The following is a 26,584-nucleotide window of genomic DNA, read 5'->3' as shown; positions in this document are numbered from 1 at the left end:
TAGGAAGAAAGTACAGGCCTCCCCTTCCCATTTAACCTGGGAAACACCCCCATACCATTACTTATTGTGGGTGCTTAACAGTCGGCACCGTGTAAGCAGGGTCATATCCACTACGGGAGGCAGGGCAACGAACCTTGGTAGAATGCACCTGGAACATTTGAAATGTGCTTTCATCAGAAAACATAACTTTTCACCATTCATCCGATGTCCAGTGTGCATACTTCTTGGCAAACTGAATGCGCTGCTTCTTCATGCAGTCAGTGAAAAGCAGTTTCTTGGTTGCGGTGCGGCTTGGCAAACCCAGCTCCTTCTGGAAGCGGTGTTGGATAGTTCAAATTGAGATGTTTTGTAACAGCTGGGGATGCATTCTCTTCAATTCTGCTGCTGTCAGTTGAGGATTCTTGATTACTTCCCTCTTCAGATGCGTATCTGTACCTCTGGAAGATGTCCTCTTCTTTCCACCGCCTTGCTTGTGCTCTGGTACGACATCAGGTGGCAGGCTGCGCGCTGCAGCAAGAATCTTCATGACGGTCGACTGCACGTCCAGTACGTTCACAAATTGTGTTGATGGGGACATTATCCTGCCTCCATGCAATGATACGGACCCTCTCATCCCTCGAGCAGTATTTTCCAGGCATGAAAACTCAACTCTAGGAAAATAACAGGGCAAATAGTAATGCATACGAAAAAAGAGGGAGGTGCAAGCTCGAAGCGAAGGGAACATATACTCCCACTCTCGCTTCTGGGCAAGCACTGATGTGCTGAGTGTTTCACTACCTCCTGCCAACACCAGAGGAGTTGCTAGTTACTCTTGCCCCCAAAATTCACTTGGTAGAGGTGGAAACACAAAGCTAAGACAGACAACTCTCCCACAGCATTTGTGTGTGTAGGTCCTAAGTCAATTTGCTGTGGATATATATATATATATATATATATATATATATATATATATATATATATATATATATATTGTATACATATTCCTTGGCGGTTCCATTTCTACTGCTATCAATCCTGACTTTTCATACTGATGCCACTTCAGATTCTTACCCACATACATTAATTTGGGTACTAATACACTTCACGCAATCCTCTTGCAGCCTCCATATTCAACTGTGTCATATCAAGGCCTTCATAGCACATGCAAACACAGAAAAAGTTATACAGACGATGACAACGGTTTCTAACTGTAGCTAGCAAACGAGTTAGCGTCTTGACCATCACCTCACATCCAAGTCAGGGAACACACTGGGATTCTCCCAAACAACACCCCCAGTGATATAGCCTTCCAACCTCAGCTGATCCAAACAGTTCCCATTAATACTGCAAATTTATAACTGGTTAAACCTTTCATAAAGTAGAGCTGCCGACTCATGTACAACATGTTCAAACTGGCCACTATAATACATACTATTACACAGATACTCCCACCCCTTTCTTGCACACACACTAAAAGACCATTCACAATGTTCTGCAAACTTGCCTCTGGCCATCCCACCAGTCATTACATTTGTCTTCCCCCGTCACTCTCAAATCCTTGATTCCATAACCTCCTACTCCTGAATATCTTCAACCCCCTCCTCCTACCTGCAAATCAATACCACAACATCTGTATAACAGAATTCCTATGGCAACCCATACAGTAGCCAAAATCCTACAATTGTACCTCTTCATTATGATCACCAGAAAGGGCTCAAGACACACCCTGATGCACACTTACCGTACATATTCCATGTCCTCAGAAACTCTTCATATCACTCACATCATACACAGCTACTCTCCCACTGTCATACATTTCTCTCTCACATGAACCTGTCACTATCTTCAACTTCCAGTTTTTTCAGTGGCCACGTAAAACTTAGGGCACTTTTTTCAAATACTTTCTCTACAGGCATAAACCATAAGACACTGAATAATGATTAAGTACAACAATCTCTGAAACTGAAATCAGTTTCCTAAGGATGCTGACATACTTGCCCAACACATCACTGACAAGAGGAAATAAGGCACTCAGTTCGTTTCAAGGTTCAGGTACAATACTCTTAGTGCAGCAGCACTAACTGTGCCTCATTTCATCTTGCTGAATGCATGTTTTAAGCAAGTGTGGCCATGCTCTATTAGATGCACTTGTGGTAAGGTGTACCTTAAGAAATAATACATTATGAGACCTGTGGTATGGATGAAAGAGTACTATGCCATGTTTGCAATGTGGTATGGTGGCACAGATGAAAGAGCTGACATACATACATAGAATTCATGAAAAGAGACTGTTTAAAAGTGAGTCAACTGATAAAACTGTAAAGGGAAGATGTCACACTACCTGAAAATAAAGTTGAGCATATATATGCAAGAAAGTGGGAAACAGAAGAGGAATACTTAAGGAAGAGAGCTGTGTCAAGATAGAGCAGCCATAAGACACCTCTATCATGACCACTATTTGTATATAAGTTCCCAGGAGGGAACAAGGCCTTGGTGGAAGTAAGAAGTAGACAACTTACCAATCATATGTCCAGAACAAATTAATATTGCAATCACTTACAAACATGACACAAGAGACTTACACAAAGTTGAGGGCTTGAGGAGTTCTGAGATGATGTCATAAAATGGTAATTTCTTTAACTTCACATCTGGGTTGATGGGATAGATATGGCTACTGTTGGAGAGTGCTGGGAATGTCCCAGTTGAAGGCAGCCCAGGGGTAGCCACTTGAGAGGTACTGGAGGAGTAGCGGGAGGAGGCAAGTGTAGAACTGACTCCTAAGTTTCCCACACTGCTTGACTGAGTATAACCAGGTATAGTGTTGAGACTCATGGGTGCTTTCTGAGCTGGAAGAATTCCTGTGGGACCACTGGCTGCCACTTGCGACCTGTCACCAAACGACATCATCTCTAGTCTAAACAGGAAAAAAAACACAAGAAGACTAGACATTAGCCTTAATGTCATTAATGTCTGAGTGTGAGATGTATGAGATAAAAGATGGGAAAAATTAAAACAGCATAAATATATAAATATATGTGGGGGCACTCACCATCCACTCACTTGATATAGTGCTGTTCTGGGTGTCTGCCCTTTCCTATCTTCCTTCCTTCCTCTTCCTTCTTCCCTTCATACTTTCCTCTTCCTTCTGCCGATGGGTGACTTTACACTCCCTCTTCTGTCTTTCTTTCCTCTTTCTTCTGCCTATGGATGACTCTACACTGACTGACAAGCCAAATGGTTTCCTGTGCACCAGGAACCTTTACTACGCTGGGTGGTAACCATATAACCAAAGTATGGCACCTGGTGGTTTAGTGGGCAATTAAGGCACTCCAATCGGACTGAGACTATGGAGGTTTATATCCATGGGGTGGTTGGGGTTTACTGTTCACGTAATGCCACTCAGGGATGAGTGAGGCTGGTCATTCTCATCCTAAACGTCAGGACCAATTTGCCAAACCCTGGGCTCCTACACTCCTCATGGAGCAACATAGGATTGGAAGGATGGATGAATGAATGGATGGATGGATATACTGTATATACATAAATATATATAAATATATACCTGGGGTAATTAGATTTAATAAGGGGTAATGAGACTCAGATGGTCCAAACAATGTAAATAGGGGTATACTTGACTTTTCATATGGTACTATGTTCTATAATCACTAATTTATATTGTAGATGAAATTTAGGGATAACTTGCTCAAGGTAAGCAAACTGTGAATAATTTTCCATTTCTGTTATTTTCAGATTTTGTTGAGCTGTGATTTACAAGCATAAATACAGGATTAATTATATTTTCCTCTGCTGTCCCTTGGTTATATAATAACAAGTTATGTGTCATTAATGTGTATCCACCTATAAATATAAAAGTACCCGTAAGCTTTAGTTCATAAAATATTATGATTTTAGAGCAATGGAGCAATTTGACTCGACCCCCTGGGGCAATCTGACTCAGTCTCCTGGGGTAATCTGATTTGGCACTTTGGGGCAATTTATATGTGCATCTCATCAGGTTTTTCTGTACTAATGAGATATTGCTTCTTTTACAGCATGGTTCATACACACAAAAAGAAGACAGCTGTTGGTACAAAATACTCAGCAGAAGCAATGGTCAAACCTCTTTTGGATGTGGATGAGGGCTTATGTCAGCGGATGGCTGATAAAAAACATAGCGTCTCACAAACAATGCTACATCGGCAGTATAATGGGATGGCGAAATCGCCTGGGAAAACTGAAAGGAAAACAGCACTTTTTAGAAATGAAGAATTTGCAATAGCAAACAATATAGCAACCCTAAGAGATTCTGGCCTGGCATTTGATTTACAGGAGACCTACGCAACTTCATCAATTACTAACTGGACAGTTGTAGACACTACATCGTGGAGTTCAAGAAAAATCTCCCAGGTACAGACTGGATGCATGGCTTCCTGAGAAGACATAAAAACCTGCTGTCTTCAAGGATATGCCAAAATATTCCAAGGAAGCGGGCTGCTGTCTCTGAAGAGGTCATACAGGCCTACTTTAAAAAGCTAGCAGAGAGCCTTAGGGAAGTACCTCATGCTAACATCATTAACTATGACGAAACCAACATCACGGATGATCCTAAGGGAATGCTCCAGATATTCCAGAGTGGTATAAAACATGCGGGACATATCAAGAATACTACAAAGAGTTCAACATCCATCATGTTCTCCACCACCGCCAGTGGAAAATGCTTCAGTCCGTATGTTGTTTACAAGGCTGAACGCTTCCAGCAGTCATGGACTGAAGGAGGACCAATCGACACAGTACAGTAATACCTCGATAAACGATACCCCCAGATGCGATACCCCGCCTTAACAATAGGGGTAGAAATACCACCATACCCCACCTAACGATGGCCAAACCTCAGTTTAACGATGGGTTTTTATTTTTTTATTTTTTTTACCGATTTTGATGATTTTTAGACTAAAATTGTGTGTTTAGGTTGATTTATAAACTATTTTTAGTCTTAGATCAATGTGTTTTAGCCATAGGTGGGGTGAACACTGTCATTTTGGGGTACAGTTCACTAAGCTTTATTTTTTCCTGACCTATATCTAACAATTTTCAGATTTTATTTGTTGGTTTTAGTGAGTTCTTCACAGGTGTTAGGTTTAGGTTAGCTTCCCTGACAGCTGTTAGGCCATTTAGATTGGCTTTAAACTAGTTTTGGGGCTTGGTTTGGGGAGAAGCCCAATGCTGGTAAACGGTCTACATTGATATACATGTTAACCCCTCTGTGAGGCAATTCAGAATCCGCAGACATGCCCCGGGAGGCAAAAGTTTCGGGAAATTTGACATGTCATATTTTTATGATTTATGTGTTTGGGATGATGGATAATGATGAAATATCAATAAAAATAATAAAATAAATATATTTTACCTACCCATTACTGAAATTACAGCTGATGAAGCTGATGAATGCAGTATGGGTAATCCATGAGGATGCCGCAGAAAGTAAACAAACAACTTTTTTCTATCTGGTGTTTTCACTTATAGCTTGAACAGAACATTCTTTCCTTATTAGAAAAACTTATTTCTTGCTTCTGTGTACAATTATTTTCAAAACAGAACTTGTTTCCATATTCAAAAAATTGTAATTTCAACTTCTGAACTTTACTAATGCTACCAGTAATTAGAACAGAACTTATTTCCTCTCATTCAACAAAACTTTTCTTCTTCTTATAGTTTGAACAGAACATTCTTTTCTTATTAGAAAAACTTATTTCTTGTACCAAATAATCAAGAATTTCACCATCAAAAAACAGGAGAAAATACTCCATTTCAGAACTGTTTTTGTCTACTCCAGCAGCCCTTGTCACTCCACTGTGAGTTGCATCAAATCTATAGCAATTTGGTATGAATCTATCACCATTTGCCCAGATAAACCCAGATCCACCAGCACTACCAATACCACCAGGCCTACAGGGAGGGTCACACACCCTGGGATCATCATCATCATCACTTAGGTCTGAATCATCATCACTCTCGTCACTCACGGGAATAAATCCATCACTGTCACTGTCTGCCATCCCCTCACTGTCACTACCACTCTCCTGTGCCATCCCCTCACTGTCACTACCACTCTCCTGGTCATCACTATCGTACTCCAAACCTGGCGATAACTTACGTTTCACGCCAGCACTACTCACTGATACCCCTGAGGTTGACGGAGTTTGTGTATCACTGTCGGAAAATCCTTCAAAATCGGTGATGTCATGCACTTCCCTCTCTTCATCAAGTCTACTAGTCACTTCAGAGTTCTGCAAATTGCTGTCCGGTTCTGCCATCTCATCTGAATACTGTGCTGAGGGCGAAAAGTGAAGACTTCCCTCTAACTCCACGCTACGCACAATCGCGCTGCCTAACCTCCGCGCGTTGCAGACGTGAAAAAAAAATCGGTCACATGTACTGTTATTACAGCATATTTTTGAAGGATTTTAGGCATATATTTGTTTGTAGAAAATTATTTTATGATTTATGAGTCATTTTTAGGTAATTATTTGAGCATAAAATGCGAAAATAAAAAAAAAATCCACCCTAAAACCCGGTACATTTGTACCAGCAGGTTTGTTTACATATGACGTCAGAGCCCAGACCCCTCTGAGTGCAACGTGGAAGGTTGGGGGTATCAAACGATGCCACCCGTTGCCTGAGGCTCTTTTACTTAAAAGTCCCGACCCGGAATCCATCAAGAGAACCCGTCTTAAGACCCGACCCGGACTTAAAGGGTTAAAAGTACCCCGATATACGATAGCCTGCCTAATGAGGGAGTTTTACCTAACCAATTACATCATTAAACTGGGGTATGCCAGTATATAACCGAAGTTCTTCTGGCTGGTTCAATTCAGATTGCTTTGTCGACTGGTTCCAGAAGGTTTCCCTGAAATACATAAGAACACTACCACATGAGGAACCAAAACTGATCATTGGGGACAATTTACCATCTCACATCAACCATTCGATTGTGGATCTTTTTGAAGAAAATAATATTAGAATGGCTTTCCTGCCACCTAACTCAGCCCATTTGCTCCAGCCATTAGATGATGCAGTTTTTGGACTCCTTAAAACAGTGTGGCAAAAACTTCTTACCAATTGGAAGTTGAAGCAAGGGAAAAGCATGACAACACTTCCGAAGTGGATGATCCCAATACTGTTATTGGAGTTAGAGGAGGAGATGGAGCATAAGTGAGGTCCTCTGTCAAAAGCAGGATTCCGTGCCTGTGGGATACATCCATTTAATCCCCAATATGTCATTTCTAAGCTGAGACAGGAACCTGTCAAACAGCAACAAGGCACTGAGCACAGAGTAAGTCCAGCACCTCCCTCTTATCTGAAGGGGGAAAAAAAAAAGGGCAGTGAAAAACATAGCAATGGGAGTTCCCGCAGGTGTGGTTGATGGCTGAATATTCAACCGGGGCAGCCAAGATCTCAGAGAGACCTTGTCGAAGCCGGTCCTTTTGGTGCAGGTAGCAGGAAACCATTCTTGGCATCGGCAAGAAAGAGACTCCAGTTTGCAGGAGAACTGGAAGTAGTCGACATGGAAAGTGAGGTTAGAAAGGAAGAAAACATTGCGGGAGTCAACACAAAGGAAGAAGTAGCAGACATCCCAGTTATAAAAAAGATGAAGGAAGTGGATGATGAAATTGAGGAAGATGGGAGCAAGGAACAGTGGAATGAGATGACTGAAGAAGCATCCCATAGTGACAAAAAAATTTCCAGTAGTTAACACAGAAAAACTTCAAATAAGAATTTTGTGTTACTGAAGTTAGAAACCCCTGAGTGAGATGCATATCACTATGCAGCCAAACTAAAAAGGAAAATAAGCAACAGTGTATCTGAAGTGAGCTTCATGGAGCTGAAATTAGACAGCAAAGTGTTTGTATTTGTGTTTCCAGAAATCACTGAAATCAAGTACTGTACAGTACATTGATGCAACACAAATTGTGGAAGTTTGGAAAGTTTAAAAAATTCAATAAGGAAACTACATTTTCCCCTTCATTGTAGAAGACACTAGAATTATTCATTACGTCAAGATACATACCTAAGATACACACATATTTTTTATTTTCTGAATGTTCCGTGAGAAATTTAGGGAACGTGCCAAAAGTATCCCATCAACACAGTATATTGAGCGTAGTTTTTATATGTTTATATTCAGTTTTAATATTTTCATATATCTGTATGTATGAATTTGTTCCTTTTGTGGGCAATTTTTGTACATTTTAATTTTTTTGGATGAGTGAACCAAATAGCCCCAGCTGTTTGGAGGGCCAAGTCCAACTGCCCCACATCAGATGTTGATAAACACTGTTTTTATTTTTAGGTGGTGGCGACCATCATCCACTCACTTGATGTAGTGCTACCTACTTCTTCCTTAGCCTTTATCATTCTTTTTGTGTGCCTGCTCTCCTCTCTTCCCATTTCTCCAATCTTTCCTGTCACTTCTTATTACTTTTCTTTCCTTTACAGGTAGCTTTACATTGAGTGACAAGCCAAATGGTTTCCAGTAAGCCAAGAAACCATTTACAACGCTGGGTGGTAACCATATAACCAAACCATACGTGCTCCCTACGTGTCAACAAGTGGGTTGGTGGAGGGTTAGTGCCCCTCCCCATAAAACAAACAACTCAAAGTCAAATGGCCACCCCGTATGGGAATATGACATCTGGCAATAGATAGATACATACATTGATTTTTCAAATATCTCTTTTCTGTGTTTTTCTATGTTAAAATCCATTCTCACATAAGCTGGGTCATTTGTGTTTCATTACCCATACAGTAAAGCTTTTTAAGTGCCCTTTATGTTGCACTACACATCTTAGTGCAACAAAAAACAGCCAAAAGTGAGTCGAATAGTCCCATTTTACGGTGTATGTGTATATACACAGCTACCGCAAATTGACTTAGGACTTCCTCCCACAAGGTATTAAAAAACACAGAAATCATAGTATATCACAAAGTTTGTTCATGAAATGCCATTCTTTAATATGAAATCATGTTTCCCTTGTTCTACAGGACCAGTTGTATGTGTTTTGGCATGGAATCACTTAGATCTCTAATGTAATCTAAGAACATTTCTTTGGACTAAACATTTGTCAGTTCAGTCTTGAGGTTGTCCAGATTGGGTGTCTTCTTCTCTGCCATGATTTTCTTCATCTTTGCCCAGCAGTTTTCAATTGGATTTAGATCCAGACTGTTGCCAGGCCAGTCAAAGACCTCATTCCGATTATCCTGAAGCCATTTTGTCACCTTTCTTGACTTATGACATGGAGCTGAATCGTGCATGAAAAAGTCACACCCATGAACAGCAAAGAAAATTAACAAATGATCTTTCAGAACTTGAATGTACTGGCCACCATTCATCATCAAGCTCTTAGGAAGTAGAGACCTCCCCCTCCCATTTCACCTGAGAACGATACCATTACTGACTGTGGGTGCTTAACAGTCGGCAGGGAGGCAGGGCAACGAACCTTGGCTAGCACCAGTATTTTTCTGTTTACCCTCCTACTGCTCAAGTATAGCAGTACTTTTCTCCGTAACATACTGTGCAATAATGGCAAACACCTGTCACAGTTTCTGGGAGGAAGCAAAGATACAAAAGGGTATGAATATGAATACAGTGCTGATGATGATGGTGGTGGTGCTCATTTACCAGATTCCTGTGCTGTACTGCAATACATTACTGGCTATTCTGATATTTATCACCAAATCTTAACATACTCAGACACTCTGGGTGATGTGTTATATATATTAAATGACTGATGACCAGGGCAGAAGAATTGAGACATCATAATGCAGGTAAATATACTCTATCATCTGAGATAATGGTGTCCAAACAGAAAGTGCATTTTATGAACTTAACCTTAAATGACAACTGATAACATGTACAGTATTATACTCTGACTGATGCAAAACACTGTTAATTGCTACAAGAAAAATTTGCCATCCTAGGGTCAAATATCAGAGTACCCTGTCTTAACTACAGTATTTTATTTGCCACAGGGAAGCTTCCATCCTCCACAGGTTAAAGGAGATTTGGGGGAAGAGGAAGAAAGGCTCCCCTGAGTTGACTGGCCACTTGGCAACTGATAATTATGACAGACAACAGAGCAAACTCTGGGAACAGATATGGCAGCCTATTCCTTGAGATCCAGCAATCCCCCCTTGAAGCAGCAACAGTTGGTTTACTTATCCTTACACTTCACTGCTTGGATGCCAGCACAGTAACAAACTGTTTTTCTGTTTTATGAAACTGACTGAACACCAATTAGGTAGCCTGTCCCAGAATTCCAATAGTCCACTCACAATACACCAAACGAAGGCTAATCATCTGCAGCCCTTGCATCTCACCTGGCATTTGGGTATTTCCAACCACCATCTCTGTAATACACTACCTTTATCACATTCAGAATATGTTGTCTGGGTATACAGTAAGTGGCAGTGCTTTCACAGTGTGTTGGAGGGATCATGGAATGAGCAATGATCATGGCAAATATCAAATTCAAATCCACAAACTGTTCCCTACAACATCCATGATTTCAGTCTGAAGCCCACTGTATTATCCACCACCACCACCACTGAAATGTGCTACAGAAGTTTCAATCAGGACAGGCACTGAGATGATAATAAGCAGGGATGTTTTAATGACATGTTGGTCCCAGATGAGAAATGACCTTTTAAACAACATGATAATGGTGTAGGGAAACTTGAGTTAATGACAGACAAGTTTTATTCCTGACTGGTTTCACCAAAAGGTTTCTTCTGGCAAAACCGGGCAGGAACACAGTAAAAAAAATTTTCTTTTGACTTTTTTTTCCCTACACTACCCTAATATAACTGTTATAATGTCTCATCATTTCAGCAATATTTAAATCCTCAAATTCTTCTCTACACCTGACAAGATAATCACAATACAGTAATCCCTCGATTACTCCAGATGTCCATCATCCGAGCAATCCATTATCGAGACGCTGTGATGTGGCTGTTCGAAACCATCATTCATACATTTTTCCACTTTATTTAGACAAAATGCTTTCGTCCAGGTGGAAATTATGGCTGAGCAAACATTTTTGCCTGGCACAATTTTTTTTTTGCAGTGGTGATTGCTTGTCTGTGGCAGATGGGTCTGCTTGACCATGGGACTTGTTTGGCTGTGGTATACAGGTCTGCTTGACAAGACAGAGTAGTGTAAAACACCAGCAGTAAGTGTTGTATGATGTGCTGGAGTGACCTTTTACAATGGCTTTCGAAGTTAGGGTACTGGGTATGTACAAAGGGGGGCTAAGGGAGAAGTTCACTATCCAGAGGAATCCACAATTCAGACATACCTCTGGCGGGATTACTGTATATATTGGTATTAAGATCAGCAGATTAATATTCTACCACAGAAACACTAGTTAGGAAGAGAAAGTAAACCTTATCAGGATCGCAGGTAGTGCTCCCCAGTTGCCTGGTATATGCCACTGGAAACTGGAAATGTCTTAACTGTAGAGTACCTCTGGATGTGAGATTAGCTAGGGCAACAGGAAAAGCCAACAGTGCTATAGCTTGGGGTTTTCACAATCCTATGGCTTTCTAAACAAAATTTGTTCTTTACTTATGCTAGTAACTGTACTTCAAAACAAATACTGTAGCTACACAGTTCTTAAGTAACAAACATATTGTACGAGGAAACAAATGCTAAAACCTGTAACATGTGGTATAATTAAAATGATTTTGCCTATATAGAGCATGCAGTCACATAACCCAGGTTTGTTTGCAATGCCATGTTGGACAGTGGAAACGACGTGAGCAGTACCTCAGAATATGAGCATAAGTGAAAATTATGCTTAATGGAGATGTCAGTGTCAACTACTCATCTTTCTAAGATTGTGGGCCTTTTGGAGAAGTGAGGCATTTTTACACTGAAATACAGCATGTATTCTCGGTATGCAGAACCCCTACAAAATATATGCCTTCCAAATTGTTCCAGGAAGTAAAAAATGGTTTGCTGGACAACAACATGGAAGATATGCCTACCCTGAATTGGGTTAGTGCCCCTCCCCGGAAAACAACTAACTAAAAAAACGAACAATAAGCCTCGGACAAGGACTGACCAAACGATGACGACCCAGGACCGGACAAAGGACACTGTAACTGGAACTTGGAATGTAAGGGGAGCGAATGATGAGGTGAAAGAGAAAGAGATTGTCCAGGTGCTTGAGGATGCGAAAGTGGATGTATGTGGAATAACTGAAACAAAATGGAGAGGAGAAAGTGTGAGAAAATGGGAGTATGGATGAGGTATTTGTGCAGGAGTGGGTGAGAATGAGAGGGCAAAGGAAGGAGTATGTATAGTTGTGAGTAAAAGATGGAAGAGGAGCATAAGACAGTATGGATCAGTTGGGTCAAGGATTGTGTGGGTAAAGTTGAAAGTTGGAATACAAATGTGGGCGATTGTGTGTGTGTATGCGCCAACGCAAGATCGTGCTAGAAGAGTTCTGGACAAGTGTAGAAGTGTGCATGGAAAAGTTTGGAAGGAATGAGAGAGTGTTTTTGATTGGTGATATGAATGGTAAAATTGGGAATGTGAAGGTGGATGGAATAGTTGGTGAGTGGGGTGTGCCTGCTGAGATAGATGAGAATGGGAGTGCGTTAGTGGACATTTGTGCTGGGAGGGGGTTGGTGATAGCCAATAGCCTCTTCAGGCATAAAATGATCCACAGGTATACATGGCGAGTGATGAGAAGGGTGGGTGGTGAACTGAATGAAAGGAAGGCAATGATTGATTATGTGTGTGTGGATGAAAGGATGCAAAGATGTGTAATGGATGCAAGAGTTTATAGAGGTTGGGGGAGTGGACTTTCTGACCACTACTTGGTGGTGGCCAGAATTAGAGTTCAAGTAAGATGGAGGAATAGAAGAAGGGAAAGACGAGAGGAAGGAGTAGTTGCAAGGAGAGTGGAAAGGTTACAAGAGGATGAGAAAAAGGCAGAGTATAAGAGAGAAGTGGAGGAACGATTGGGCAAATATGAATTGGAGCAATGGGAGACGTGGAAGGTGTGTGTAGAATATTTACAGAAGAAATATGTGCAGCATGTGATGTGGTGTGTGGAAGGAAGAGAAGACGGAGGGAGGTGCAAGGAACAGCGTGGTGGACTGAAGAGGTGAAACAGGCTGTGGCACAAAAGAAGAAAGCATAAAATGAATGGATGAGAAATAGGGGCGTGGAAGAGGTTGAGAGGCGGAAGAGAGAGTTATATGTAGAGAGAAAGAGAGAGGTGAAAAGATTAGTATGGATGAGGAATTTGGAAGGAATTTGAGTGTAAAATGGAGGGACTGTACGAAAATGTTCTGGAGAGAGGTGAAAAGAGTAAGACAGGGTGGAAGTGAAGTTAGCAGGGGAGTGAAAGATAAAAATGGTAGATTACTAGTGGAGAAGGGAGAAAAATTGAGCAGATGGAGAGAACACTTTAAGGAATTGTTGAACATAGAGGATGGAAGTAATGCGAGTATAAGTGGCTGGGGAATGGCTGGGAGAATGAGGGAGGTGAAAAGACAGGAAGAAATCAGTAGGATAGAAGTTGTGGATGCAATGAAGAAAGTTAAATCAGGGAAAGCCCCAGGAATTGATGGGGTGTGTGGTGAAATGCTGAAGCATGGGGGAGAGATAGTAGTAGAATGGATGTGGAAGATGTGCAGATTGGCCTGGGAGGAAGGTAGAGTCCCGGAGGATTGGAAGTCAGGTATAATTATTCCCTTGTACAAAGGAAAAGGGGAAAAAGAAGTGTGTGGTAATCACATGGGCATTTGTCTTCTTAGTATAATAGGAAAAGTGTATGGTAGGATACTTATTGACAAAGTTAGAGAAAGAACAGAGAAATTAGTTGGAGAAGAACAGGGAGGCTTTAGGAAGGGAAGAGGATGTGTAGATCAGATATTCATTCTTAGATCTTTAGTGGAAAAGTTTCTAGAGAAGGGAAAGAAGTTGTATGCGGCTTTCATGGATTTGGAGAAAGCATATGACAGGGTGGATAGACAAGGATTGTGGAAAGTGTTACGAATATATGGAGTAGATGGGAAGTTGTTGAATGCTGTGAAGAGTATGTATGATGGTGCGAAGGCTGCAGTGCGTGTGGATGGTGAACTAAGTGAATTTTTCTCTTTGAAGGTTGGGTTGAAACAGGGATGTGTCATGTCTCCACGGTTGTTCACTCTGTACATGGATGGGGTAATAAAAGAGGTACAAGGTAGGGTAGTGAATGTTGGAGTGGCTCTGGTGAGAGAGGATAGTGTTTGGAAACTCCCTGTACTGTTGTTTGCAGATGATACTGTGTTGTTGAGTGAAGACGAAGGGGAGCTGCAAGGCTTGGTGGATGAGTTTGGGAGAGTGTGTTAGAAACGGAATCTAAAGGTGAATGTAGGGAAGAGTAAAGTGATGGTCTTTGAGAGAGGTGAAGTCAGTGAATGTACAGCGAGGTTGGATGGGGAGGAATTGGAAAATGTGAATACGTTTAAGTACTTGGGTAGTGTGATCAGTAAGGATGGAAGTTTGGAGGGTGAAGTGCTTGAAAGGGTACAGCAGGGAAGAAAGGTTGCTGGTTCTTTGAAAGCAGTGATAAGAAACAGGGAAGTGAGCATGGAAGTGAAAAAGTTACTACATGACAGTATTGTGATACCAACTCTAACATACGGAAGTGAAGCTTGGATGTTGTTGGAAGGACACAAGTCAAGAGTGAGAGCAGTGGAAATGAGTTATTTAAGAGGAGCCTGTGGAGTCACATGGAGAGACAGGCTGACGAATGAGGATATAAAGGAGTGTTGCGGTGTTGATGGGGATGTGATAGGAAGCGTTATGAGGAACACAATGAGGTGGTTTGGACATGTGGAGAGGATGGAGGGTGAAAGACTGACGAAGAGAGTGTATGTGAGTGAGGTGGAAGGGGAAAGAGGAAGGGGGAGGCCGAGGATGAGATGGAGGGATGGGGTGGAGAGGTATATGAGAGAGGGGGGTGTGAGTTGGGGGCAGGGCAGTGAAATGGCGGGGGACAGGGCGACTTGGAGGCGATTTGTTCGTGGCCACCCCAAACGGGACTGAGGCGTCTGGCAATAGATAGATAGATAGATAGATAGACAAGCAATCCTATTACACAAGAGAGGAAATTAAGGCATACAAAAGCTTACAGTAGAAACCTTTGGCCCGTTCATGAAAGGAATCTCTCTGCGTGGAAAGTTCCCACCAACGTCCTGGAACTTGTAGCTAACTATGAAAATACGTTTTTATTCATTATATTCATTTAGTAACTAAATTAAAGTAGGTATACATGTACAAAATATAAATGTCAATGTCCTGAATGAATACAAAATAGGGAACCAACCATAACCTAACACCTATGCTAATCATGTTTTGACGGAGACTTGACCTACCATAAGACTCATTGAGGTAAAGTCGTGAAAGCAAATCATGATGAATTTTGTCAAACAGTAATTATTCAGTAACTACCTATGCCTCATGGTAACATTTCTTTGTCATATTCATTCAGTAAAGCACAGCACATAATACAGGAAACTGTACACGCTTTGATGGGGAAACATGGGTCTGTCGAGATATGGTACGGTATTCGAGTACATACAAAATATGCTTTATCATCACAACTGAACCAAAAAGATTGTGTCACGTTTAAATAAACTTTCACAGAATACTCAATTTTAGGATTAAAATTAATCCGACAAAAAGGTAAGATAAACTGATCAGTTCATCATCCTCCTTCCATAAACGCAGTGAACTAGTATTCAATAAAATCAAAATTTCACTGCAGTATACTGTTTACTATATAAGTAAAGAAAATCAAAACTGTATATACTGTTAAACATACCAGTACTCCTGCAGTTCCTTTGGGCCAATAACTACTAGCTAATTCAGATTATTAAAATGCCAGCACCAGTATTATATTGCTACTGTCAATGTACTAAAAATTAGTGAAACACTGCAGTTAACACACAATACAGTCTTCTGTATAATAGCTATAAATATTTCTGATATAGCTACAACATATTGATAATAGCTATCTACTTACTGAATATTTTTATATAGCTTTTTGATCTTGGCATGAATGGCAGGATTACGCAATTTCACCACTTCTATTGCTCGACTCTGTAGCTCATTTTTGCGGCCAATTTTATTCTTTCCAGCAAATCCTAGAAGCATTTGCAGTTCTGAGACCCGAAAGGTCATCACCATTCTCTGTGAAATGGAAAGAAAATTAATAAATGGTATACCAGCAAAAGTAACAATACCAGTACAGTATGGTTTATATTACTGGTCCTGTACTACAAATTTAAGATAAAACGGCATATATCCAGTACTTCCCTATGAAAAACTTGAGTTTTTGAGTTATATACAGTGAACTTCTGATAAAAGTTTCTTTGTAATAACAACTATTCTAACCGAGAAGAAACAGAACATCTAGCTATTGCCTGATGTTGCATCCTGTGAGCCGGCTACAAGAAGAGACCTTCCACGCATCTGTCTCAAAAATGACCACTCTTTCCATGACACACCACTGACCTTTGATCTCACACTTTTATCTCTGCAACTCAGTCTACATCTCTCACTCCTGCTGCTTCCAACCATCTTATTCTCATATTTTCCACATTGGTCCAAATGAGCAAATTTTATTGCTATTTTTTCTCAATAAATGATAATGTAATTATCACTGTGATAGCTTTAAAAAGTTGCAGAAATGTGTAATTCTGAAGGCATCAACTATACAACCTCAAATCTTACACACAAACCATGGCAGGCAGCCATGCACCATATCAAACTTTTGGTTTCATTCGGCTTCAAAGTCAATCCGTCACTTCTCATTCATTCCTGCTAACAAAACACAATATGATTTAACCTGACTCAATTCAACCTACCCTAACTAACTGAAACGATTTAAGGTCCAAATTGACCCAGTGCCCTCTGTGGGATGCCACCTCCATATCAACAAACCTTACCAGTAGTACCGGTACTCTGGAGTAACATGTTATTTCAGCAGAATTTGGGTGTCATAAATGAATCATACACTCTTCAGAAACAATAAATGCTATTTCTACAGAATCTGAGTCAGTAAACAATTAAAAAAGATATATAATTCATCATGATACTTTCACCATTTTCTTTATATGATTCACTCTCATCTTAAATGTCGGGACCAACTGCCTAGCCCCAGGCTCCTCAAGGGGCAATGTAAGATTGGATGATGGATGGATTCTTTATATGACATTTCCTTCAGTTTGTTCACTTATTTTTCAAGTGAACACAGCCTACCTTAGCACAGTGCTAAAATTTCTAACCAATATTTTAATCTGTTACAAATGGAGCAACAAGGCTAACAAAATAATGGTAAATTTGCATTTCTGGACAGTCAAGGTTACTCTGATTTTATTTCTGATCTAATCTAACCTTACCCAACCAAGTTAACCTAATTAAATTAACCTAACTGATCAAACCTAACTGCCCTATCAGATAATCTAAACCTACTAGCCTAAGTGAAGGGTGTGACTGTCCAAAACTGTAATAATATTATGACATGAAATATACACTGAAGTAATCCACTGCTGCAGAAATTACTTATAACTTGAGTATTCCAAATTAGTAACTGTACAAACAAATGAACATTTTCTTATTGGTATTCCCACAGCACTTTAAGGTATTCAAATAGAAGCAAAGCTTACCGAAAACAGGACACCATATTACACAATAATTCACATTTTGCATTTAACAAAAACTTATGATACAGCTTAATAAGTAAGGATAAGCTTACCCTTAACTGCTCTTCATTCTCCGTCATCTTGATATCTTCGAGGTGCAATAGGGGTGCTGAAGGCAGGTTTGGAAAACAGTACCGGTATCCTGAATATCCACCTTTTTATGCCGCCCCAGACATGAAGCCAAAACTTAAACCCTGCACGCTGACTTCAGAAGCTACAGTCGTCGAGTTATCCATGTGTTATCAGAATTTGACAGCCAAGTTTTCAAATCAGCAATATCAACAAATAATGTTTTCAAGTTCCCGCGAATAGTATACCTGACACTTAACTCGTTATTGGCTTCAAAGTCTGTACAAAAATCGTCTACCACGTAAACACTCATCTACATTAGTCTAAGAATTGCTTGCTACATAAGAACTGCATAAATAATATGATTCCAACCGTGTTTTTCGTCTACGAGATACAGAACTTCAAGGAAAGGCAGCTGCTCGTGTTTACCAGCCTACTTCTCACGCAACAACATCGCCGATCTCCTAAAAAGTACACTTTCACTCATCCAGCTTGGGTCGCTGGTATGATGATTAAATACATATATAATTTTTTTTCATAACTCTATTTGCCAATCTAAAATTAATCAGCATGGAAATTACGTAATGAATGAAAAGGGAAGAGTGCAGGCGGGAGTGTCGGCGTGGCCAACAGATGGCACTTCTGTCGGCGGTGAAGAAGTAAACAGTCTGTGCCCAGAGTGCAAAGGAGGAGGGTAACGTTTCGTGGTCGCTCGTACATGTTCCAGTTTCTCACGAGTGTCATTTGGTTGAAGGAGTGCGAGAGGGTGGAGTGAGCGTGGATCACTGTAGCCCAATTATTGTTGGTCTGATAGGCCTCTCAAAAATGAATAATCGATAAGTGGTGTGTCACTCGGCAAACGAGTTGATCTCCGTCTTGAGTCAGTACTGAATACAGTATTGCATGGCACAACTAATTGAAGTCGTTATTCTGTACATTTATGTATAACACTGTAAACTAGCAACGCACGAAGTAGTATCGAGGGAGGAATAATGGGTTCTTCAACAATAGTAATCTCATTGAAATGCAACATCCCTTATGCATGTCTTGCAGTGCCTGGAAATGTACTTGGAAAAAACTCAGCTAATTAATTTCTTAGCTCCTACAGCGTTAAGTGCCTACATGCAGTACGTTATTTTTTTTTCGTTTTTGGCAGTTTATAAGTACATATTAAGTGGGTAAATGTACGTTTTATTTCAAGCAGCAGGAGCTTACTAATTCAATTGCTATTCAGTTTGTTTTCTGTATTCTTGTACTTGCATGATGGTAAACAATTGTTTTTTTCCTCCCTGTTGTTATGTTCCTTATGCCTCATTGATGTTTATAATGGCAAACTTGTGAAGATTTACTTTAATCTTGGTTAAGTTAGGGTAGGATAAATTACCAGAATAGGTTTGGGTAGGTTAGGTAAAGCTAAAATGGAAGGTTAGGTTGGTTAAAGTGGAACAGCAGAATGGAACATTGCCAAAAACAGGAGGGAAAGAAATTTAACGTGATATGGTTATTTTCATTCATTCATTCATTGCCAGATGCCATGTATCCCAAACGGGGTGGCCAAGTTTACCACCCCAAAAATAGCCAGAAAAATGTAGAATACTGTCAGGAAGAAAAAGAACTTATTTGGTAAGGTGCTTCAGCATACAGTAGGCCTAAAATGTATGTTTACCATAAGTGTATCTTCTGTGTCATTTAATGTAGAAAATAGCAAGTGTAGGCTACCTGGTGTCATATGCTCAGAGTTCCTATTTGAATGAAGTGTTAACAGGATCCTTTATTATTGTTTGCAAAGTGGTTAGGATTACAGCATCTGTAATTATTCACATACACTCACAGACTAAGTTTATGGCACTTACAGAGCTTTTGTACATATAATAAATGAAATAGTTGTTAGATTAGGTTAATACTGTTACAATTCAGCTTAAACCACTAGAATTTTGCAGTTATGGTTGGTGGTTTGGGTAGGTTAGATTAGGTTACAGTAAGTTATGGCTGCCTTAATCATAGTGCCTGAGTGTAGCTTACGGCTACCATAATCGTAGTCCATGAGTGTATACTTACAGTTGCCGTAATCTTAACCATGGCCTATTGTTTATAGATTTGCATACATACAGTAGTAGGGCTTTTTTTTAAATGTTTTCGTAAACAGGCAGTTTCATATTCGTATGGAATATGAAGTAGTTTAATTTAATTACTGAGCATTATTTTGCTAACCTGTATCATATATTAACCCCTCAATAACCGCAAATGTCGAACAACGCCTTACGTTACCAGTGCAGGGGGCATCAAATTAGTGCAATCCATAAAAAACTGCGAACAGTTTTGGGAGGGAATGAAGGCCAGCGGTATAGGCTATGTAGTCTACACAACCTGACTCTGCTATCCCAAGTACTCAGGCAGTCATTTCATCTCACATGTTATCAACCATTGGTTTACATGTTATTGGTGCATGCATACACTAGTAATTTTACGAATTTTTCTGCAAATCCTAGCAAATCATAGGATGAGTTTAGGAAGCCAAAAAACACATTGCCAGGTGCACCAGATGGTTCTCCCCATATCTGTAAGAAAAAAAATTGATTTTCGAATTTCGAAAAAACTGTCCCAGGGCCAGCTTATGGTGCACACAAATGTACCATTTTATCTCACGGCCATTGAGGAGTTAATGGATGTCTCCTCTGTGATGTATATATGTAAAGATATTTACGATCACACCTCCCTTTGCCATCACATGGTGGTACTGTATGATGCTTGCTGAACACATCATGATTGACGAATGCTCATAATGCTCGATAATGTTTTTGTGCAAGTTTTACCTATTGCCCATTATAGTTTGCATGCTGTGAGGTAGGTTATAGGCTAATCACTCGGGAATCTGAGAGGCAAAGCCCCCAGCTAGGTTTCAGTGCCTCCAGTTAGACTTCCATTGCTATGTATGGTTTTTAAATTGTGTAAATTTGAGTTTGTTTGGTATGCTGATGTCCTTTCTAGTTGGTGTGACCGGCAGAAAACACGCTGTTGGAGGCATTCAGGCAGCTTTCTGTAATATCGCAAAGTAGTTTTTTAATGTGCTTGACTCTGGACATAGGCTTCACAGCCTGCTCTCAAGGCCCAGTAGTCCTCCTACATATCATACACCTCTACATGTCACCACTTGGGTGCTAACACTCACCGTCCATATTGAATACATGCTAGGGCTGTCTCGTACAGGACTGGTGTATTGGTATTAGCTGGGGTATTTTTATGACATATCGGCGGGTCTTCTGGTAGACTGGAAAAGTCTGCTCTACATGAAATTCAAATTACCGTACTGTATTGTTTATTTTTTGTTGCCTTCAGTATTTTTTTTGGTGTGAAAACCAAATGATAATCACCTGTGATGTATCTAGTTCTGTACTAAAATTATTTACCTTAAGAATGTGGGTTTGTGGTAGGTGGTGGCGACCATCATCCACTCACTTGATGTAGTGCTACCTACTTCTTCCTTAGCCTTTATCATTCTTTTTCTGTGTCTGTCCCCCTTTCTTCCTATTTCTCCCATCTTTCCTGTCACTTCTTAGTGCTTTTCTTTCCTTTACAGGTGGCTTTACATTGAGTGACAAGCCAAATGGTTTCATGTAAGCCAAGAAACCATTTACAACACTGAGTGGTAACCATATAACCAAACCATACGTGCTCCCTACTTGTCAGCAAGTGGGTTGGTGCCCCTTCCTGTAAAACAAATAACTCAAAGTCAAATGGCCACCCCTTATGGGATTATGGCATCTGGCAATAGATAGATAGAAGAATGTAGGTCTGTGAGAAAACAGCTCAGATCACTACATCACTGTCATCTTGTTTTACAGAATGTTCTCCTTAGTCTCCTTAGTGGTTAAAATCAGGCATTTATGGGCAAAACCCCTCAGTTAGGATAGGCTGGATCATTAAGATTCCTATAAGGGAACTTAGTGCAAATGACAAATGCACTGGCGACAGCTACTGGGATGGATGAAAACGTTCTGCATGGGGAACTTTGTACATCTGACACCAGTGATTGATTAGAGCAAATGTTGGAACATTTATTATGTAACCATACTTAGCAATAGTAATCAGTATATATAACACTTTTCTGAGTACCAGATGTAGTATACCGGTATGTTAGAAATTTTAAAATTATATTTTACAAGGCAGCACAACTGGGGTATTCCACCTGGTGTTGTTCATACCAGTTTGAGAATCATCAGTTGTAGCTACGTGGTGGTGCAACGAAATACCCGGTACTGAATTGGCACTTTTCATAAGAAAATACAATTTTTGTCATCATATAGGTTCATACACACCTAATTATGTGAAATCTGGTTAAAAAATTTTTGTTTAACTGTTAATAAAAATTCAGGATTCAGAGTGACAACATGCTTAGATTAGCTGTTATTTCCCCTTTAAATTACCAACACGCCTTGACAGACTTTTTTTCTGCATAAATATTGATTTACAGAGCAAATAAGTGTATTGACAAGTTAAATCAATATTTATACAAACTAGAAGTCTGTCAAGGTGAGTTGTCGAGCTATAGGCAAAATACTTTCGATAACCTGAGTAAGTTTTTGCTTTGGAACCTGATTTTTTAATTATGGTAACAGTTAAATTAAACACAATTTATTGACTGGATTTCACATAACTAGGTGTGTACAAACCTATATGGTGATAAAAATTATTATACAGTATTTTACAATTAAAAGTGCTGTACGGTATTCCGTCGCATCCCACGGTATACGGTATCTAATTGTACCAGTATATTTATCTGTCGGTGCACCCATCTGTAGTCATTAACCTGTATTTATTATAGGGCAGGCTTTCATGCTTGCATGCATCAGCCATGTTTCACCTGATGGCTGCTTTCCAAGCTGCTTGATCTGCAGCCTTCTGGTCATGTCCTATAACCTGATATCTTGTTGCCTCCAGTGGAATGTATTCACTTCAAGGGAGGTTTCACACAAAAAACTTAATGAAGGCAATATTTAGCTTCTCAACAAAGAAAAATATATTGTGGGCTGGATAGCATTATCTGTATAACATTGTCTAGAGGTACTATTTAAAAAAATACACAGTACACAGTATATATAGCCTAATCAGATTGAAGGGGTTACCAGTAATTTGCATTTCTTCAGTAAGCCAGAAGTATAAATGAAGAACAACCACACATTGAGCACACTTTATTAACAGTAGACTGTTGGTATAACACAATATGTACAAAATACAGAATAGTGAATAGGGAGGCTGCCAGAGATTGAGCAGCATGGAGAGCCGTCATTAGGTGTCCAAGACCGATGTATGCAAGCATGTTGGAGCCTTTTTAAACAAAGTGAAACATTTCATAGGGGTTTGGTTGAGACAGGGACTCCTGCAGAAGTGTGAGTACCTGTAGGTTATTGCCAGGGGTATCATTGGTTGTTGACCTGTTGATCTTGTCAAATGTTTCTTGTAGTTGGATGAGAAGGACATCAGATAGGCCTACCGTACCTTCCCACCATGGAATGTAGATGCAATGGATCGTTACTGTTGTGGTGGTCGTTCCTCAGTGTCTGTGCTGCTGAATCCAGTGAAGTGAAGGTGCCTTCATAATGTTTGTTGAGGAGAGAGGAATGGTGTGGTCATAGGCAGAACCTTTCTAGGACCTAGTCATGGCTAAATTATCAAGATGATGGCTGAAGCCCTTCATCAGAAAGGTGGTATCACAGCAATTGTTGCATCCCTCCTCATCAGTAGCTGCCAGGGTACAATGTCGTAATGATACTGAGAGCCTTGCCTTAGGAAGTTGATGTCTCGGTGGCAGCCACAGCTCATCTGTAATTAGAGAAATAGCTTTTTGGGATGGGTACCCCTTCTCTTCATACAGGAACTTAGAAAAGATGGTAGCTTCAGTACAGGGTATTGTGTGCCAGTTGGTTTATACTGTGTAGGTCCTTTCAGAGGTTGCTGCATCCATTCCTTTCCTTTGGCAGATTTTAACCCAGGAAAACTGTCATTCATGGCAAATATAATTTTGAGGTGGATCTTTTACATTGCGCTGGAGAACTTCCCCACTTGCTGCTCTCTTACATTCCCTTCCTTGTTACCTAAATGGTTGATCTTGGGCACGTAGCACCCATCTAGCAGCAAACTCTCATCCTTTTTCTGTCCAGCTGTCTAATACAAGAGTTAACCGTTACTCCCAGTCCTTCATTTATGCAACAGGTCAACACTGGAACTGTCTCCCTCTGTCTGTATTTCCTGCTTCCTATGATCTCCAGTCTTTCAAACGCAGTGTGTCCAGGCATCTCGAAATGATTGGATCTTGAATTTGGGACTCTCTTGTATTTTGTTTTTCTCTTGAAGGGAACAACTAATTGCGGGCTCGCTGCCTTTGGTTCCTTCTTTCTCACATTAAAAAAGAAAAAAATTGGCCAGCTCTGTTAGTAAATGGGCAGCCATTGATGTGACATTAGATTGTGGTGAGTAGGGAAAAAGACTGATTGAAATAGTTTGTGCATTCTTTAAGATCACTTTCTTTTGCCACCTTTACTGTTTTGATTTTTACGTGGGCACACTGAAAACATAAGCATGTTAAACAGACTTAGCCCAGCTGTGTGCCAAACAGTTTTCTTGTAAAGTCTTTTCCCCTGATCATACACAGTTTTCACTGGTACCACAAAAGCACATAAAAGTAAATATGATTTTGATTGAGTAGATACTGTATTACTACTGTACTTGGTAAATTTTTGTGTGATAATTATTGTACTGGGCAGTACTGTACCAGTATATACCATACTGTTGGTGTTTGAATTTTATAGTTGGTAGTTTTTAATTAGCTATAATGATAATTAAATATAACAGATCATTATCATACCCAGTACTTAGAAAGTTAGATAGTAACATTTTTCCTCAACATATTAAAATGGACTTACAGAACTTCTGTACAGACACAGAGTCTTAAGTACAGTACGGTACCGGTGTCGTACCGTACCGGCACTGTATGGCTAGCCACCTTCTGTTCACACACACTGCACATTTTGTCTTGTGATAACATTGTTTGATGGTTTATTTATAATGAACCATTGTTCTGCTTTTACAATTCTGGCAAAATTGTAAGTAGGCTACCATACTTTAACTGGTTTTGTGGCTAAGGCTACACACCTAGCTACAGGTAGTTACTGTAGTAACCAATTTTAATCTCATAGTCTGATGAAGCCTGTTGTGACTGTTGTTGATTAGCTGTAAAGTATCTGTTGGAACCTTTCCTACCTCAAACCATGTGGTTATGCATTAACCTTATGTAGAATTTGTCCAATTCCTGATCAGTGTTTAATGTTCTTAAGTTCACCAGAATTTGTGGTGAATACAATACAGTTAACAATAAAACTATACAATAAGCTGTTTAATATTGCTTTAAATGATTACCATGCCATATAGAGTAGCTGCTGTAACATGCATTTACTGTACAGTGCATACTTTATCAATACCGATAAATGTTGAAGAAGTTATATACACTGTTTACATCCCACAGCAGCCCTAGACAGACGAACAAAGACCTGAGGGCATAGCTGTACAATACTGTACACTTGAGGAGGTCACTGACCAGTGCTAAAAGAATGTCAGGGTTGAGGAATGTGACAAGAGGGTGGGCGGTGGCAGGTTTTCTTGCTCGCCGTTCTGGATTGGCTCTGAAGAACTGCACTCCTTCGCTTCTTTTGAGAACTACCTCACTCCCATCATACAAGTAAGTAGTTAAACCTTACATCTGTACTGAACCCCTTCAGTCAGAGGATGTACAGTATTTTTCAGTTTTATTCTTTTCATCTCCAGACAGTTTTATTCAGCTTTAGTGACTTTTTGAATTGAAGAGATTATACTGTATAGCCTAGCTATACTACTGGTATAGCTTTCATCATCCCCTTCATTACAAGAGGTCTTCCTGCAAGCTGAATAGTCATTTGATGAAGGCCTGATTAAAGTGAAAAAGATCATAGTACTGAAGCGGTTATAATATTTTCGTTAGTTTGTGTGTTTGCCTATCTGCTGGCTATGACCTCGGTTAATATAAAGTACCGGTACCGTAAATAAAGTTTTGAGTAAGGCACCAGTACCTAGAGTATGATTTCAGTGTTGTCATGGAAATCATGTTCTTGTCGGGTAAGTACAGTATTGTGGTAGCTACCGCCCAAGTAGCACTTTTTTTTTTTAAGTAAGGCCTAAGTTGTAAGTGTAAAGTTTACCAGTATAGTTCTACCTGATTTTTCTATATATCTAGCCATCTATCTTTGCCAGACGCCTTAATCCCGTAAGGGGTGGCCACAAACAAATCACTTCTATGTCGCCCTGTCCCCTGCCATTTCACTGCCCTGCTCCCAGCTCACTCTGCTCTCTCATATACCTCTCCAACCCATCCCTCCATCTCAACCTTGGCCTCCCTCTCCCTCCCTCCACCTCACTCACATACACTCTAATTATTCCCTCAGAATATAGGTTTAAATAGGTAATAACATTAAGAATTTGCCACACTAGCTTACTGTTTCCTGACAATGAGTGTTCCCAGTACTGTATAATTATGGTATAGGCCTATTTCATCATGCTGAAGAAGGAATTTGGGGTAGCTGTGGTACAGTACCACTTGTCCATTTTTTCTAGATATTTAAGCTACAGTACTGATATGTACGGCAACTACTGGTACATGATTGTAAGACACTGCTTGTCTTGTTGGAACTGTAAAAATTAGCTATAAGAACAGGTATTTCAGCTTGAGTGCTGTTGGTAGGGAAAG

At 40.1% G+C, this 26,584-nt stretch overlaps 2 protein-coding genes across 8 annotated transcripts in view; one reads left to right on the top strand and one right to left on the bottom strand.

Moving 5' to 3' along the window:
- LOC145411438 (E3 SUMO-protein ligase PIAS2-like) overlaps window positions 1-17,966 on the bottom strand; it is a 54,613-nt gene extending 36,647 nt beyond the window's left edge. Inside the window, exons 1-3 of the mRNA XM_080281477.1 lie at window positions 17,796-17,966; window positions 16,062-16,228; window positions 2,562-2,893 (exon numbers count right to left, since the gene is read on the bottom strand). Of these exons, the coding sequence (XP_080137603.1) occupies window positions 2,562-2,893; window positions 16,062-16,228; window positions 17,796-17,822 (526 nt within the window). The 5' untranslated portion in view covers window positions 17,823-17,966. The remainder of the gene's footprint in view (window positions 1-2,561; window positions 2,894-16,061; window positions 16,229-17,795) is intronic.
- A 520-nt stretch (window positions 17,967-18,486) lies between these two features.
- The window catches only part of Fpps (Farnesyl pyrophosphate synthase), a 64,469-nt gene continuing 56,371 nt past the window's right edge, over window positions 18,487-26,584 (top strand). Inside the window, exons 1-2 of one of the 7 annotated variants that reach the window (XM_080281413.1) lie at window positions 18,487-18,505; window positions 25,334-25,543. In XM_080281413.1, coding sequence (XP_080137539.1) covers window positions 25,416-25,543 — 128 coding nt within the window. In that variant the 5' untranslated portion in view covers window positions 18,487-18,505; window positions 25,334-25,415. Of the gene's footprint in view, window positions 18,506-18,534; window positions 18,996-23,354; window positions 23,398-25,330; window positions 25,544-26,584 lie in introns of those variants that run through there. The other 6 variants (XM_080281417.1, XM_080281416.1, XM_080281419.1 and 3 more) reach the window with 6 other exon arrangements.

The sequence above is a fragment of the Coenobita brevimanus genome, chromosome 89 (genome assembly GCF_032717465.1).
Source record: "Coenobita brevimanus isolate Jiangsu-jjx chromosome 89, ASM3271746v2, whole genome shotgun sequence".
In the NCBI taxonomy this organism is placed as follows: Eukaryota; Metazoa; Arthropoda; class Malacostraca; order Decapoda; family Coenobitidae; genus Coenobita; species Coenobita brevimanus.
The sequence above is the reverse complement of the archived record's forward strand: the minus strand, read 5'-3'. Positions and strand labels throughout refer to the sequence as shown.